This window comes from Mytilus trossulus, chromosome 11, assembly GCF_036588685.1.
Source record: "Mytilus trossulus isolate FHL-02 chromosome 11, PNRI_Mtr1.1.1.hap1, whole genome shotgun sequence".
Classification (NCBI taxonomy): domain Eukaryota; kingdom Metazoa; phylum Mollusca; class Bivalvia; order Mytilida; family Mytilidae; genus Mytilus; species Mytilus trossulus.
This window is the reverse complement of record NC_086383.1, coordinates 63,842,388-63,859,856: the sequence shown is the minus strand read 5'-3', so window position 1 is coordinate 63,859,856 and position 17,469 is coordinate 63,842,388. Positions and strand designations below refer to the sequence as shown.

At 32.4% G+C, this 17,469-nt stretch overlaps 2 protein-coding genes across 4 annotated transcripts; one reads left to right on the top strand and one right to left on the bottom strand.

Annotated features, from left to right (window-relative positions):
• Positions 1-4,227: 4,227 nt before the first annotated feature.
• Positions 4,228-10,055, bottom strand: LOC134691406 (uncharacterized). 3 transcript variants are annotated; one of them, XM_063551935.1, is made up of 5 exons: positions 9,803-10,055; positions 8,330-9,160; positions 7,484-7,833; positions 6,021-6,276; positions 4,228-5,529 (listed from the first exon to the last, which is right to left on the bottom strand). In XM_063551935.1, the coding sequence occupies exons 1-5, from the start codon at positions 10,005-10,007 to the stop codon at positions 5,390-5,392; spliced, it is 1,782 nt and encodes a 593-aa protein (XP_063408005.1). In that variant the 5' UTR covers positions 10,008-10,055; the 3' UTR covers positions 4,228-5,389. The 3 variants fall into 3 exon arrangements, with proteins under 3 accessions (XP_063408005.1, XP_063408006.1, XP_063408007.1); XM_063551936.1 differs by lacking the exon at positions 4,228-5,529 and adding an exon at positions 6,867-6,913 and having other exon boundaries at positions 6,049-6,276; XM_063551937.1 differs by lacking the exon at positions 4,228-5,529 and adding an exon at positions 6,867-6,913 and having other exon boundaries at positions 6,140-6,273.
• A 327-nt stretch (positions 10,056-10,382) lies between these two features.
• LOC134691405 (uncharacterized) lies at positions 10,383-14,994 on the top strand. Its single transcript, XM_063551933.1, has 3 exons — positions 10,383-10,522; positions 11,510-11,737; positions 12,245-14,994. Exons 1-3 carry the CDS (start codon positions 10,469-10,471, stop codon positions 14,828-14,830), a joined length of 2,868 nt encoding a protein of 955 aa, XP_063408003.1. The 5' UTR covers positions 10,383-10,468; the 3' UTR covers positions 14,831-14,994.
• The last annotated feature ends 2,475 nt before the right edge of the window (positions 14,995-17,469 follow it).

Below are 17,469 nucleotides of genomic sequence, written 5' to 3'. Positions count from 1 at the left end.
TGCAATCTCTTGTCTAAAAATTGGCAGTGATAGAAAGATAAACATATGAGCAAATGTCTAGGGCCAAGTAAGGGAGGGGGGAAAAGCCAGTATTAGTACTATTTCGCAGAACGATAAACAGATGCATAGACAGACCCAGGGGTGGGAAAAATTTTGTTGATTATATAGGAAATCATCGAAACATGACTGGAGTGGCCAACCCTCTTTTCAGTCAGAGTCCCCCACCCCTTTAAGGAAAGTTCTGGATCCACCACTGAGATTTGCAGGTTTTCTTTATAAAGATACCTTAAAATATAACCAACTCTGACTGAGCACACAGTTTGATTCATTTTAGCTCATTAGCTGGGCTCCTAGCTAAAAAATTTCATTAGGGTTCACTGGCAAATATTAAATGATATTCATGTGTAAATACATTGTAAGCTGATAATCTATACATGTGTGTGAGGAGAAGTTATCAAGCTTGCTTTCGTCTGCAAAAAATGTCATAGGCCAAGTTATGGAGGTGAAAAAGATAGTAACAGAACGATGAACAGATGATCAGGTTTTCTTCGTATAGATCCTTAAAATTTCCCCCACTGAGGACACAATTTGATTCACATTAGCTCATTAGCTGCACTCACTCGCCATTAAGTTTATTGCTGCTCACTGGCTTATATGTAGATAAGCTGATAACATGTACATACACGAGGGTGTTAATGGCCTTTACTGTCAGGCGTCACACAGTCATTTTCAGCTACTGTTAGCCTCAAGTTGGTTAAAATTTAACTGTGATTAGTCAAAATATCCTTGAGGTGATTTGCCAGATGTCTCAAATAATTATCATTACTGTTATTTTTGGAAAACAAATAGCGTGATTTGTCAAATTCAGTTTATTTTTTTATCGTCTGAAAAAAGTGTACATTTTATCATCATGTCTAAAAATTACTGTTTAATCTTCATTTTGTCAAGAATACTTCAATCAGGTACCCCTATTACAACCCTCATACATGTACATGTATATGGTCAGATCATATGTTATCGTATGTCATTTGAATTTGTACTTTGCACGCCTATTCAAATGAAATTGTGACGCCAGAATGCATTCCTCATAGCACAATAACCGATGAGAAGAGGACACATGTCAACCAAAATTTTTGCAGCCACGTCAAAATGTGTGAGGACACCCTATCAAACTTGCGCTCATGTTGTGTAAAAACTGTTTTAGGAAGCTGAAAAATACTAACAATAGAACAATAAATAAATAATCGATGTAAAATATCAATGCGGTGAAAAGCCAATGATCTACATACATGTATATACATAAATATGTCAACCACAAAATACAACTGATTTACACCACAGTTGTCGGAAAAAACCTTTATGTTTATATAACATATCTCATTCTAGTCCATTCAACTGACAGAATCAGTGTAAATTTCATGAATTCTTTAATAACATGTATAATCATGGACTATTCTTTGAATATAGCAATATCTATCAGCCATTTAGGAGTCTTTTGCTTTTAAAGTTCAGTTTTAGTGGGTTTATTTTGCGAAAAAGAACTCAATTTCCAGATCATAGTTTACATTTTCTTTATATTTAACTGTGTCAAAATGACCTTAATATAAAGGACAATTTATAGACCCAAAAATGGTATATCACATTCTACACATGAGATTTTAGCAGAAAAGACTGCCATTGGAGTATTTAACCATTGCATCTTTTTAATTTGATCTCCTCCACTAATTGAAGTAGAATATTTAATGTAGGTTTGTCCATATTTTGGAATTTGTTAATACATGTATAGAAATAATGTTGAGCCTGTTTCTAGATGTATGAGATCGACTTCAATATTTATTATTAACATACTATATAGTAAAAAATCATTTCTGTAGATCACCGAAAGGGGAAGTGGTCTAGAACACAGTATTATTTTATTTAGGGGGTTCACTATACACGCAAATTTTTATTAGTCTTCACTTCAAGGTTAATCGAGCAAATTTTATTAAATAAGGCTTTTTACAGTTTTTTTACTTTACTACGGGCTCATAAGGATTTTAAATCTGATTTTATTGCTGTGTCCACAATAGACACAGCAATATTATTCTACGTATTTCCCCGGTATCGGTTTGGACAATTCCATGGACTATTCCATACACACACCATTATGCTTAAGGGGTTTTCATATGTCATGTCAAGATGATATAGGCTATTTACCGTTGTTTGCCACAAAAAAAAATCTGGTAAAGTCACTTTTCTGAAAAACCAATATAAATATAGTTAACATATTTATATATTTAATCTAACTGAGTTTATTGACCCGAATGTTTTAATGACAACACACACAGAAAATTCGTTTTGGTCTATTCCATGACATTTGCGCGGGAATTATTCATCAGAGACTTAATTTTAATGGACGTTCATTTGGAAAATTTTACTATCTATTTTATGTGAACAATTGTCATATGTGTTTGTGTTTCGTATATTTAAAGGACCAACGTTATTTAAATTCCGTATATCTTCATTTGACATCAGGTTTGTACGCATTTAGTCTCTTCTCTAGTCGATATAATCTAAACTGAAGGCCGCGAAGGGACACATGTCATGATGACACGTGCTGCACAATCCCACACGATTAAACGGAGGTGAATACCTGTACAGAACAGAACAGAACATTGTAGTTCAGGGGTTGTTTACATGTTTAGTCGTATCTGGTATCTTAATGAAAACGATGTACATTATTTCTACATGTATATGTTGAAGGGAAAACAGCTCAATTTCATGATAATTTGGTATACAGAAACATGACATAAGTTTTTTGTACAATTTTGGTGTGTATCAATGACCTACATTACAGCCCTGAAATTCTTGGTGCATTTAATGAGGGGGGATAGGAGGGTTTACTCTTTAACGGATTTACTGTACGCATGTAAATACTGGTGGAGGATATTCAGTGTATTTTTATACACCGTACTCAGCTGGGTTTGCCTTGATTGGAAGAATATATTTACAGACAGCTATAGTATACATGAAGCAGCTGTATTTAGACTTGGCATTTACCTGGGAATTCCCAAAATACAATGTTGACATGGAATTTACCATCAATTTGGAATAAGCATGATAGTCATACTGTCATACACATTAATATTTCGTTTTTTAAACCAATATTTATTTATAAATGCAGTGGCGGATCCAGGAATTTCCATAAGTGGGGGCCCACTGACTGACATAAGAGGGGGCCCGCTCCAGTCGCGCTTCAGTGAGTCCCTATATAAGCAACCAAATTTTTTCCCAAAAAGGGGGGGCCCTGGCCCCCCCCCCCCCTTAATCTGAACTCTGAATCTGAGCCTCTGAAATGCATAGAGTATGAAATGTATAGTTTAGCAATGATTGTGTATATCCCTCCTGTAAATGTGCTTTAAATTTTGGTGTATCTATTTGGTATTATTCATTTATTTAAAAACATGATTTTATCATATTTTACAGAAACGTATCCTACAATTGTCATTTTTAGTGGAAGAAGACGTCAAGTCTTCTGAAGACTTAAGGGGCCGACCCTTGGCATTGAGTCTCCGTATGCAGCATTCATTTCGTGTATTACAATTTCAAAACAACTAATGATTCCTGACACCGATTTTTACACATGATTAGGCATCTGAATCATTTAATTTGTAAATTATGATTGTAAAACAATCACTATCGTAAATATGACCCTTTTATTTATGTAAATTATTAGATTTCATCTCATCCACATGAACGCTATTTGTTTACTTGTAACAGGATGTTTTAACTGTAGATATCCCAAGTCAAAGTGAAAGGCAGTTTCTTGGCAGTTCATTAGCCTTCACAGTTCACAAATTAAGCAGTTTTTAATGCTTGGCAGTTCTTAACCTTCCAAAATTAACCAGTTACTTCATATACAAAAATTAGCAGTTTTCCTTAACCTTCACAGTTCCTTAGCTGCTTTAGGCAGTTCCTTAGCTGCTTTAGGCAGTTCCTTGGCAGTTTTTTTCACGAAATATTTAAATTTAGTACTAAAAACTGCTTTCATTTCATGAATATTCATAATTAACTGCTACCAGATAATTAATATGCATGGAAAACTGGGATGCAACTGCTAAGGAGAATACTTATATGGTCATGAATTATGCATATTCATAAAGGTACTGCTTATACTGCTACATGTAAATGACCAAAGTGACGAGCACTTAGTAACTATTAAAGCAATAAAATATAATAAACATCAGAACAAATTTATTTTTATTAATTAACAATCCTGAAGTACATGTAACTTAAATAATATGTTTAGCTTTTCAATATGATAACAAATATTGATGTCAGAATAAAATGCATGCAATATATATGTAATTTCAAGAAATGGAAATCAATTTTCTAGCTATATATGTATGTAGCTCATAGCTTAACATTGAATATCATGATACGTACTGGTAATCAAATTATTAGAAATGTAATTTAAGCATAATTTTCATGATATATGAACTGATCAGCTAATAATTCAAAATATCAAAACACATCATATAAAGAACATACAGTACATTTACATGAAATTAAGTGATCATTAAAATCATTTAAAAAAATATTATTTACACCAGTAAATTAGCATGAATTAAGGGGCACTGAGGATTTATAAGTACCAAATGTTTTGTTTTAATGAAAAAGATTTAGCTCATTGAATTAATAGTTACATTGAACATGTTAAATATATATGTATAGCAGTTTGACAAAGTACACAAATGTATATACCATTATATATGTAATTAAAAATGGTCTTTCAATATAAAAAAAGTATTTTCATCAGATCTTTATTCTAAGGGGGGATGTGTCCAGTCACCATGCATGTTTAACAACCTACATTTTTATATACATGTATTCAAAATAGGGTTTTATAGTCAGATAGCTAGCTGGCAGGAAACTTGATAAAGTAATATTCATGGCAATACAGCAACTTACCTCAATAAGAATTAAACTTATACTTCTCAATAAACACATTTTCCATATAAACTATATCCCATATATACAAATATACATTGTATTTACTTTCAATATATATTGTGTGCCACTAATGCACATTCATGTACATGTATGCAAATATCTAAATGTTATTGTGTTCTTTGCTAAATAGTACAAGGACCCATCTTTCACTTTTATACACACACTTAATAGAATCCTGCCACTTTTTTAAAAGAGAATGGATAGCTTAGCTAGAATTCATAATTCTATCACACTATTATTAAGACAACACTAAAAAATTTCCATCTTATAAATACATGTGTATATAAAAGCCATGTTCACTCAACACATGTATAAATTTATGTAAAGAAAAATTATGACGCAAATAATCCAGTTGATTGTTGTGTATGTCCATATCCAAATGTACATTAATTGTAATTCAACAAGATTTTTTCTTGAGCACTGGATGAGTTAACAGTTTCCTTCTGCAGTTTGTAACTTTGTTGGTTATTGTTGTATTAAATTCAACTTTAGAAGGCAGCTGCCATCCCTCACGCGTACAATGGTACATGATATACTCTGCAAATAAAAAGTATTTTTTACTTAAGCATTTGGTTTCGCAATGATCATGATCATCATTTTAACATGTACATGCATGCATTAATAAGAAAACATCATTTTATATATACCCAGAACAAAAACATGATGACTTAGGGAAATAAATCATTTTATTAAAGTGTGACTATATGATTTGATGTAAGCTTTCATCATCATATTCCCCGACCCCCATTCCATTCATTATTCTAATTATGTTTTTATTTATATATATAAATTGTTGTTTTGATTTAGACTTGTATATATATCATGTACGTGTATATCAGTTGTATACTGTATGTTTAATACTGAAAATAATGGTTTTTTGTATAATCTAGCTTATAAAACAACATGTATGCATTATTTTCAATTTTATTTATACATATATACATGTAAAAAACATTGCAAAATTACAGTACATTGTACATGATATTACATGTATGTATAAAAGAACAGAATGCTTATATTTAAATTACCTCGTATTGCTTCAATTTTTGTACCATCCAACGGGCAACTAGCTACTTCTCCTTTCATCTTTCTGATGCCTAGTCCAGAAGAAACAGCTAATTCTGCTTTGGTGAAAACACATGTCAATATAGCATTCAATAAGGCTATGGCTGGTCTCTTTGAAGATTTGGCCTGCAAACGTGCATGTCTTTCCTCAGTTTTTACTACTAGAACATCCTTGAACTTGTTAGGGTCCAAGGAGTCTTTTATAAGAACAGTCAGCTGCTGAAAGAATAAAACAAATTGTGAATTCATGTACATGAATGTGTACTATATTAATAATTTTTTAGATACTTTTTACAATTTTAAATACATTTTTTTGCAGCTATATCATGTATGCACAGAAAGACTGTCTATAATAATTATACAACAAAATGTACATATAAATTACATTTATAACAACATAGCTGAATGCATGCAGACAGCAGTGTGTATAATAACATTAGACCTAATGTACAATGGGTAGTTTGTATTACATTATTTATGCAGAAAAGGAACTTCTTAAGTAGGTCTGTTCCAGAAAACAATTTATTATAACTCACACACGTCATGTATAAATACTTTAGAAAGACAATTCAGTTGAGTTTGAAAAAATTTCTGTCAAGGGAGACATTTAAATTTAAACTGCCCACCTGCTGGACACTTGTAATGTCTCATGGTTGACGTGAATAAGCTTTTCTCATTTATCATTCGAACACATATAAAAGTAGATGAAAGATTTTTGGAACACATACACTTCAGTAATGAAGATAATTAATAAATCATCTTGTTTTATCCAAACTCACTGAAAAAAAAAATCCCTTTAATTTACTTACCACTGATAGAGGAAAATGCCCAGGTTGATGTTGATCTTTTCAATTAACTGAATTAACATGCAAAAAAAGAAAACTATTTTTAGGAAAAACAGCATAGCAAATTAAATTACAAATCATACAGTATATTAGTATTTGAAGGTGTTGATCAACATGTACAGTATCATGCAAAACAGTGTAAATATTAAATCAAATGGTATGCATTTATGGAATCAATAAGATTTTAGTTAATCATACAAATCAAGACAGGGGTTTAAATTATGCATTTATCTTTTTAGGCATCCATTTAAGTTCTCGTCTTTGCTAAATTAAACTATAAGTGCACATGCATTTAAATTTTAACATATATGTATTATTGATAATTAAAATCAGTATACAAAATGTACGTTGGTTCTTGTTTGTACTGCGTTTTTAAACTGAAAAAACATATACACTGTTAGCCTAGTCATGAGGATTACTGGAACAATGTATGTATGTTGAATTACAAACTTGCATGTACATGTCTGACAAGTAAAATGTGACTGTTATTGAGCACTAAACAACTTTTGAAATCATTTCATTCACATGCTTGAAAGCCCATGCCATATTATTCTTAAAAATTGTATGTATTATATATATACCTTGTCATCGGGTTTGGATCCTCTAATCCTAGAGTTTGAAGATTCAGCCTCAGAACATGCATTTGAACTGTTTTGACTAACATTACAGCTGTCCTTTGAGCTCCAAGTAGATTGCGAATTGTCTTGTTCTTCTGTACTCATGTCCACTATTGAATCATTCTCTGTGTTGATAATGCTACTGACATCGGGTTCATTAATTTCATCAGGATCATTGTTAAAGATACTAGGCATGCTGGGTGGTTTAAATGGAGTATTATTTGAACTAATAAAATCATGACCACCTAGTATTTTTGACAACCTTCCCAATACCATGCTGGTTGTGGCTGCTTCCTCTTTGGTTATTCCAAGAACTATAAGTATAAAAAAATGTACATGTATTTGTATATATACATGTATGTACAAAAATGTTCCAAGCATGTTAAATTTATGAATACAACAATTAAATGGTTTTTTATACCTGATTGAAGGCTGATTCAGTTAAATTCTAATTTCATGTTGTTCATGTATACCCAAGTCCCATATTATATAATTTAACTTTGTGTGTACATGTACATCATGTAATGGTCATGTATAAATTAAATGAACATTTGTATTTACCTTTTCAAATCTATAGGATCCAGTTAACAAGTTGCTGTCTTCAGTTTTGACTTTAGTGTATGTTTTATTCATTAAACTGATTTTGTAAATGTAGTTAACTTTAACTTATAAATACTATGATCTGGTTGCTTACAATTTCATTGAGAAAACAAGTATTTAGAAAAACTCACATTGTAAATGATTTTGTGTTAAAATCCTACAACAAATACTTTATCATTCACTTGGTGTTACAATTTTATAAAAACTTACGATTACATATAAGTTCCTTTTTAGTCTGCTCTTGACTACTGTCTGTTGGCATGTCATGATCATTGTTAAGTTTTTCAAACTCATCAGTTTCTTTCTCAAAGTTCGAATGCAATTCATGCACTTCTTTCTTGTCCATGTCATAGATGCTATTAACTGAGTCGACAAAAACACCATCCCATTTGTCAGTTGACTGGCCTATTGTTGATATGTTTTCTTTTGGTACATGTATTTGTACTGCATCATCCAATTTGTGGGTAAACAGAACTGAACTACAGTGTTTTCTTGGTGAGCGCCTTAAACTTGCAATTGATATGGGATCAATTGTAACTGTCTGTTTAACAGGTGATATATCTTCATACATAGAAGTGACTGTCTTTTTTGGGCTGCATATGTCCTGTCTTTTAGGTGTTGAAGTACAAGTAGTACTGCTCATAACTTTAACCAAATTTAGATCTTCTTTTCCTTGAGACTGTTCTATGTTCAACATTGCTGAAATTTCAGCCATCTTATCAGGATGAAGAGCACTCTTAACAGCTGTAGCCTTACATGTATCTGTTGATTTTTTGGCGGGTTTTGCTGAACCATTTGATGTTGCTACATGTACTTTCTTAGACTTAATAGTTGACTTGGTTGAGACTTTGTCCTTTTTCACTTTCTTCTTCTCAGATGGACATGGTTCTTCATCTTGTAGCTCCTTTATGGCCTCTGTTAATTTGGATGAGGCATTTCTTTTGGTGTTGGCTTGAAAATCTTTAAACAATGTCTGAACTGGTAGACCATCTGTTAATTTCTTTTGACATTGGTTTGCCAACTCTTCTGCTTTCTTTTTAACTGCAATTAATATCATGTAATATGTTATGATTTTATTTTCATAAATAAATCAAATGATATTTTCTTAAATTTAATTATATCAAGCAGGGTCGGATCGATCCAACCATTTTAAAAGGGGGTTCCAATCAAGGAGAAATATGTATATACAAATTTATATGTCCCCATTCAAATGCATTGATCATCCAAAAAAAGGGGGGTTCCAACCCTGAACTCCCCTATGGATCTGCCGCTGTCAAGAATAAATGTGCATGGTTCATGAATTAAGAGGATCAAGGGATTCTTATTATTAGACTATATAACATAAATTTTAAGATAATATTTTTCATTTATAAAATACATGTCATTTGCATCCACTAGCTGTCTGCATGTATATATATATAATATACTATATGATGACACCAACTACATACACAAGTTGGTCTTTGGAAATAGTATGTGTATATATATCTTCTACACACTTTATATCACTCTGGTAATATTGTAATGTATTTTTTTGTACCTAACACCATCCCCCCTCCCCTTTTTCTCCAAATTAAGCCAAATGCAAGACTAACAAAATTATTCCATTTTTTTTTAATTTCTTATGTTCATGCCAATGTGTACTATCATTTTTTTTGGAAAATAACTCAACACTTTTCTTACCTTGTCCAGAACAGAGAATAATGCCATCATAAAGTTTTGTCTCCACAGTGTCTTTGCCATCCTCACTGATGCTTTCGGTCTCGAAAGGTACCTGGCATTTAGTTCCCTTCACCATTTCCGCCTCTGTTTTATCACATTCTACCTTTGACATATTGACTGCTTCAAATGCATTGTCAAAGGCAAAATAAATAACTAGAAACTCCATATTTATTGCGTTATTATTTGTGTTGATATTATTTTCTCTGATCTGATGATGGCGGTCAATTGCAATCTGGTACGTTATCGATATCAGGTTTGTGCTCAGCGTACACTTTGACTTAAAACAGGAAACCAGTCGGGTTCAAAATTTGAATTTTGCTATTACTCGGCCTTTTCCGGCGAAGAAGAACAAAGAGGATGTTGATTTCCGATGTTAGACGGAGGTAAACGAGTATGATCCGTGGATTATTTGTGAAGTAATTAAATGTTTTTTTTTGTTTTAACGGCTTTGAAAGAATTAAATGATAAAAAATTACTCAAATTGAAAGTTGATTGCAAAATTAAATCCATAATTATTCATCCTGATTAATTTACGAATTGGAAAATCTGACACCGGAAGTTGTGATTATTTTGAACTCACGTTTGTTCAGATAAAACTTACAAACAGTGATAAATATATATGTAAAAATGCCGAAGAATCAGAAAAAAAGAGGACCTTATAATAAAAGACGTAAAACTGAGGTAAGTACATGTTGCACTACAAATTCAGAAAGTAAAATAAGTAAGAATTCTCAAGACCAATATGACAATCGGCAATGAATGTCAATGAAGACTGAAGATTATTCTTCCGAGGTTCTCGACATCGATTTGATTTGTACAGATTTGCTTTACTTTGACATACACTATTGTATTCGTAAAGAAGACAATAATATTGTGTTGTGGGATGTGTGCATTCCGATAGAAATGGCGTTCATATGTGGTCAGTGGCAGCAGTGGCGGATCCAGAGAGGGGGGGGGGGGTTCGCACCCCCCCTTTATTTTGGCCGATCAATGCATTTGTATCGGGACATATGTTTTACACCCCCCCCCCTTTGCCCTGGGTTAGCTCTCCCCCTTTCGAAAATTCCTGCATCCGCCCCTAGGCAGATCAAAACTTACAAAGGCCGAAAGGGGGAGGGGTAGTGAGAAAGTACTGTCATAAGGGGCTGCCCCCTTTTTACATGGGCAAATTTGGATAATTAATACACTGAAGTGAAAGTGAAGCCAGACTGGAGCCCCTCCCCTTTTTGGTCAGTCAATACCCCCCTTTTCTATAAAAAGTTCTGGATCTGCCACTGATTTACAAACTTTTGCACTTACGCCATGACTGTATACATATTGAACATGCACATGTATTTAATTTATACCGTCTGGGTACCCAAATCACCCAGTTTGGAGGTGGTTTTTGACAATTGAAAAAAAACTCTATATATATGTTGCATTATTGTTGATTTTTATTTTTGAACAAGTATATAGACTTCTCAAGTATTTTTCACACATACATTTAATTAGCATGTAAACACTGATTGTCTGACATACAGTACTGGTTTTCAGTCACATTTCTGATCTGCATTCGCCATTGACAGACTATCAAAATAAAATGGGGTGGACGATCTGGGTACCTGACGTTATGCTTTTGTTCCTACATATTTACAAATATGTTTTTATGTATATTTTTGTACATTTTAGACTGGAATTGATGAACATTCAGACAATGATCAAGAAGAAACTGTCACAACATGTAGTAAATATGACAACCATGATATACACACAGCTTCTTATGAGGAAGATACCATAGCTGTAGTAATAGAATCAGATAATATAGGATCTGCTTGTTCCCCAAGTCCTACATGTATACCAGAAGATGAAGTTCCATCATCAACAAGTGCAAAAAACTATGTAGATGAGACATTTATGGTAAGTTATAAAAGAAACAATACCTCTTCTCATGTATGAATATTTTATTTTTCCATTTCTCTTAATTTTTTATACATATTGACTTTATTGTACATGTACTGTACGTACTATATGAATGAGAAATTGTGGTATGAGTGCTAATGAGACAACTCTCCATCCAAGTCACAATGTATTTAAAGCAACAATTATAGGTCAAAGTATGGTCTTCAAAACAGAGTGTTAGCTGGCACCAAACAGCAAGCTATAAACAATGATAAAGGGCTTTAATTATTTTTTTATAGTTTGTCTTTTCATGGTATACTGTTACACTACTGTCTTTGGTTAGGGTGAAGGTTAGTGCCTGTTAATAAAGCTGTTGGTCAGCAGTGTTTTTTTTTTCATTATATATATTTATTAATTTTAAATCAAATTATTCAGTTTGGGATTATATATATATATGTTTACCTTAATCATGTTAATGTACATTATATAATAAAAATGTAAATTATTTTCATTTTTTTTTTCTAGTTGAGAAATTTAAAGACAAGTTCTACAATTGATCGTGTTGATATCAATACAGTTGTAGCTGATCAAGATTGCATTGATGCTGATATGGACAACAGTTCTGTCATAAGTGAAGATCATATAACAAACACTGTTAACATTAATCAGAGAACACAAAACTTTGAATACAATGAACTAGTAAATGAGGAGATAGATGAACTACCAATTGATGGTCAGTTGGCAGATACTGAATTTGCTGATGAGGAAAATGCTTCTGTTATCATTGATCCTATTGCAGAGACTATAATTGATGAAACACCCAATATACCAGAAAGACCAAATCCAACAGAAAATGAAGTTAGAGATACAAACATTCCTCTTTATGTAGGATGTTCTAAATCTGTAGGACTAATTTTGCTAATGATATGTAGTCTAAGCATTAGATTCAAATTGTCTGATGAAGCACTCAGTTACATTATTGCAGTAATGAATATGATAATGCCAGATGAAAATAACATGATTAAAAGTGTCTATACTGTTAAAGAGTATCTTAAGAAATTTGTAAATTTCCCTACAATTCACTATCTTTGTTCACATTGTGGAACACACACTCAAAAGGATGCTAAAACTTGTACAAACAAACACTGTGAAAAAGATTTAACTCAGTTTGGATCGGTTGGTTACTTCATTCAACATTCTGTCATAGCACAGTTGCAGCTTATGGCTAAAAGAAGTTCTTTCTTGCAGAAAATTCGGTCTTACAGATTTGATCATTATTCAAAAAATCCTGACAATAACTACCGTGATATATATGATGGATCAAATTACAAAAATGTTTTTCAAAAGGGCTTTCTTAAAAACCCCAATTCAATATCCTTTTCAATGAATACAGATGGAGTTCAAATATTTAAAAGTTCAAGTATGTCCATGTGGCCAGTTTTTATGATCATAAATGAACTACCACCTTCAGAAAGAAAACTTAAAGAAAACATTGTTTATTATGGTTTATGGATTGGAGCAAAGAAGCCACTTATGTGGAGTTATTTAAAACCATTGCATGAAGAACTCTGCAAGCTAGAAGATGGGGTAGAACTCGTAGACAATTGTGGGAGCAATTTTACTTTGATGGGTACATTACTGAACTGTGTATGTGATTTACCAGCAAGATGTCTAGTCAGCAATAGTATGCAGTTTAACGGAAAATATGGATGCTGGTTTTGTCTTCAACCAGGTGAAACTTATACCACTAACAAAGGAGGACACGTTCACATTTTCCCATATTGTGAAAATGAACCTAAGGGACCATTAAGAACAGTGGAGAATTTACAAGACGACGTTAATCAAGTTGTTGGGAAAATCCAAACAAATGAAAAGAACTTTATTGTTCGAGGGATCAAGGGACCTTTCTGGTTCATGTTTTTGAAACATTTCAATGTTATCCATGGATTTGTCATTGATTATATGCATGGGGTATGTGCTGGAGTTATGAAAATGCTTCTTACTTTGTGGTTTGACAAGCAACATAAAACAGAGAATTTTTCAATGTTTATACATAAAGGATCAGTAAACACAAGACTAAGTTCAATACATCCAAACTTACATATAACCAGACCACCAAGAAGTTTAGATGATTTAAGCCATTGGAAGTCTGCAGAGTATCGGAACTTTTTATTTCTTTGGAGTTTGCCTGTCCTTCATGATATCTTGCCAAATGAATATTATTTACATTTTTCTTTATTAGTTCGTGGAATTTACAACCTAGCAAGGGAAAATGTTTCCGACAAGGATCTAAAGAATGCCGAAAGATGTTTATTTCTTTTCATTGAGAATTTCCCAAATTTATATTCTTCTAGATATCTAACAATGAATTGTCATCAGCTTTTGCATATCACTGATTGTGTACGCGCTAATGGACCATTGTTTGTGAATAATTGTTTTGCTTTTGAAGATCTTAATGGCTATATTATTAAAAACATTCACGGAACTACTGGAATTGAAATGCAAGTTATTAATGCAATTACAAAAATGCAAGCACTACCAACATTACAGGAACTTCATATTGACAAAGGATCAACAGATGAAGCCTTATTTAATAGCATGACAAGACCAAATTTCATTCACAATGCAGATTGTATCGAAGAGGGAATATTTCACTTAGGGCAAACATTTAAAATGAGACTTGATGATTCAGAATACACTGCTGTATGTGATTTTCTAGGAACATGCTTGCCTCAACTTGATATAGTTGAATACAAAAAAATATTCATAACCAAAATATCAAGTGCAGTTTACGGTACTTCCTATGGGCGCTTACTTAAAAGAAATCAGAGTGTTGTGAAGTATGATGCACTAGATGTAGTACATTTTGGGAGTGTAAAAACATTTATTCAGATAGAAAATTTTGACGGTGGAATTTTGAATGTGGCTCTTATACATCCGTTTACAACATTGTTATCATATACAAATCAACAGTCTTGTCACCAAGTAACAACTCAATTTGAAAATATTGTTGCAGTTCCTTTACAAAATATTTTGAAAGTATGCACTTTTGTGAAATGTGGAAAAAATCTTTTTGTTGTCGAGTTTCCAAACAAATATGAGAAAGATTAAAGTAAGAAAATCCTTTATTATGAACATATGATATTAGCTCAGATTAATTTCAGGAAAATAATTAATAGATAATCTGTAAAAATGTACATGAGTATAAACGTATTTATGTCAACCATCAAGATATATCTGTTTATTATATGATCTAATAATATACCTGAAATGATTTATTTGTTATGATATTATTTCTTTATTAATAAGAGTATTAAGAAGTTTTTTTAAATATTAATATTAAGTACTTGTTAAGTACAATGATGAGTTTCAGGATCATGAGTATATATATGGCATGGGGTAAAATTATAAGCTAAAACAAATATTTTATACATGCACATATATTGTCAGTTGAAGATGATCAACATTTATCATGTTTATTCTGATTTCAATACAACTGCCAAGAAATGTTTTTAGAGTTAAAAGAAATTCTAATGAAACTGCTATATAAAATAACTGCCAAGCTTATAAAGCTGAAATCTAGTCTGTGAAATAAAAATTAAATAACTGCCAATAAATAACTGCCATTGAGAAAAACTGCTTTTGAAAACTGCCTAGAAATATTTGAACTGCTAAGCTTGGCAGTTATCATATACCAGTAGGCAGTTATTCTGAACTGCCTAAATCAAAACTGCTTTGTACTGCTAAAATACTGCCTAAAATTTAAGAAACTGCCAAGGAACTGCTAAGGAACTGCTTAAATAGGCAGTTCACTTTGACTTGGGAAGTGTGCTGTTGTCAAAGATGTGTTTGAGTAAAAAATATATTTGGTTGAACCGTTGATATAGGAAACATGATACATGTATCCTGAGTTGAATTGTGACATCTAAAACTAGTTGAGCATTTTCAAAATGGCTGCCACATTCCTGCAAATTTAAGCTCACATTTGCTCATGACATACTTTTGAATGCTGGGATGTTCAAGGTGAGCAATTCAGGCTCTTGAGAGCCTCTTGTTTAAATGACGGAGGCAAACTGTTTAAGTTCACCTGGCCATAGGCCATGTGTGCTTATGCCATCACTATGCATTGGTCATCATTGTCTGTAAACTTTTTAAAATATGTGATGTTGTATATAGGTGTCAACTTTCCAGTCTAGAGAAATAAACACTTTACCACATCAGAGAGACACTATCCCTTTCAGACATAGACATGTTTAACCACCTCAGACATAGACATTTAACCACTTCAGACACAGATAAATATATAACCACCTTATTTTATCAGACAGCAACCATGTGACAGGAAGTTACACAACACATGGTCCACTTCCATTATACAAATCATGAGAAATGGATTCATATAATATACCTGCAGGATTTCTAGTTTTTATTCTTGATTCAGATTTTTTAAAAGTAACATCTTTCTGTCAATTTTATGGATTTAATGCTTTTTCATCCAGTATGAATGGCATTAATGTACTTATATTTTATTCTGAACCAGAATTGTCTGCAGCAACTTCATTTTGCTACTTTCACACATGCATTTGCTTTTCATATTCCTTACAAGATGTCTATGGTTTCAATGGTAAGGAGCATTAACAGCTAGCTATGTTTGTTTAACAATAAAAGGTACATGTGTGATTTTTGTTAATAATTAGAGCACAGTTTATAGATGTACATGTCATATTGTACATACAACTCAATAGATTTTAATTCAAAATGTGAGTTTTTATTTATCGTAACCACATATTTTTCCATGATAATAAGAAAAGATGACAGTAGTTTCTGAATTCAAATTTCAGTTTTCAAAAGTGAAAAATGAACTACATGTATCAGTGTCATGCACTGGTGGAAAGTAGCTGTTCGTTACTTAAGTTTATATACTGCCCACATTATTTTGAACCAAAAAGTGAACAGACAAAATTGACAGAACTGTGAACAGAACTTTTACTGCAAAATGATATGCATTTTAAAATTGTGCAATGATGATTGTAATTTCAAAAGCAGTTGTAAAGTTACACCCAACAACGCACAACAACATCCCAAATAGGTACTGGGATGTGAGCCATAAAATAATGGCTCGATAATCATCCTGAATGTAACATATATGAATAATTGAAATAGAAAGCTTTGTAAGAATTTTCAGTACTTTGATTTTAGATGGGTGGAAAGTGCCAACTTAAAGTTCTGATTTTAGATGGGTGGAAAGTGCCAACTTAAAGTTCGAGGTTATAAATTAGGGACAGTTGAGTTGGGTATTTTTTCACAATTTTATCACTTTTAAAATAAACATTTAGGTTGCAATATATTCTTACTCCAGCTGGCCAAGTGGGCTAGCTTTTACGTATTTTGACTTTCCCTTCAGAAAAACTGATGGCAAATATAATGGTGGTATGTTAGATCAACACAGGATCTACCAGTACTTGCCATGGGCCAACAAGCCAGTACTTATTTTACCCAGGCCTGCTTTGTGTCATGTTTTGTTTTCTATGGCAATTTACATGGGTATTATTACCTTAGAAGGTAAATACTTAACCTTGAAAATAGAAAGGTGAACCATCATTTGAATACCAATACACAATCCATTCTCCTTCCATTGTTTCTCTCTGGGTAAATAGATGCTTTTCTCCCCACCTTATCCTATTAAATGGACATTTCTATTGTTACAGCTGACCAAGTACTATTCATACAATAAACTTTTACTGCATGTA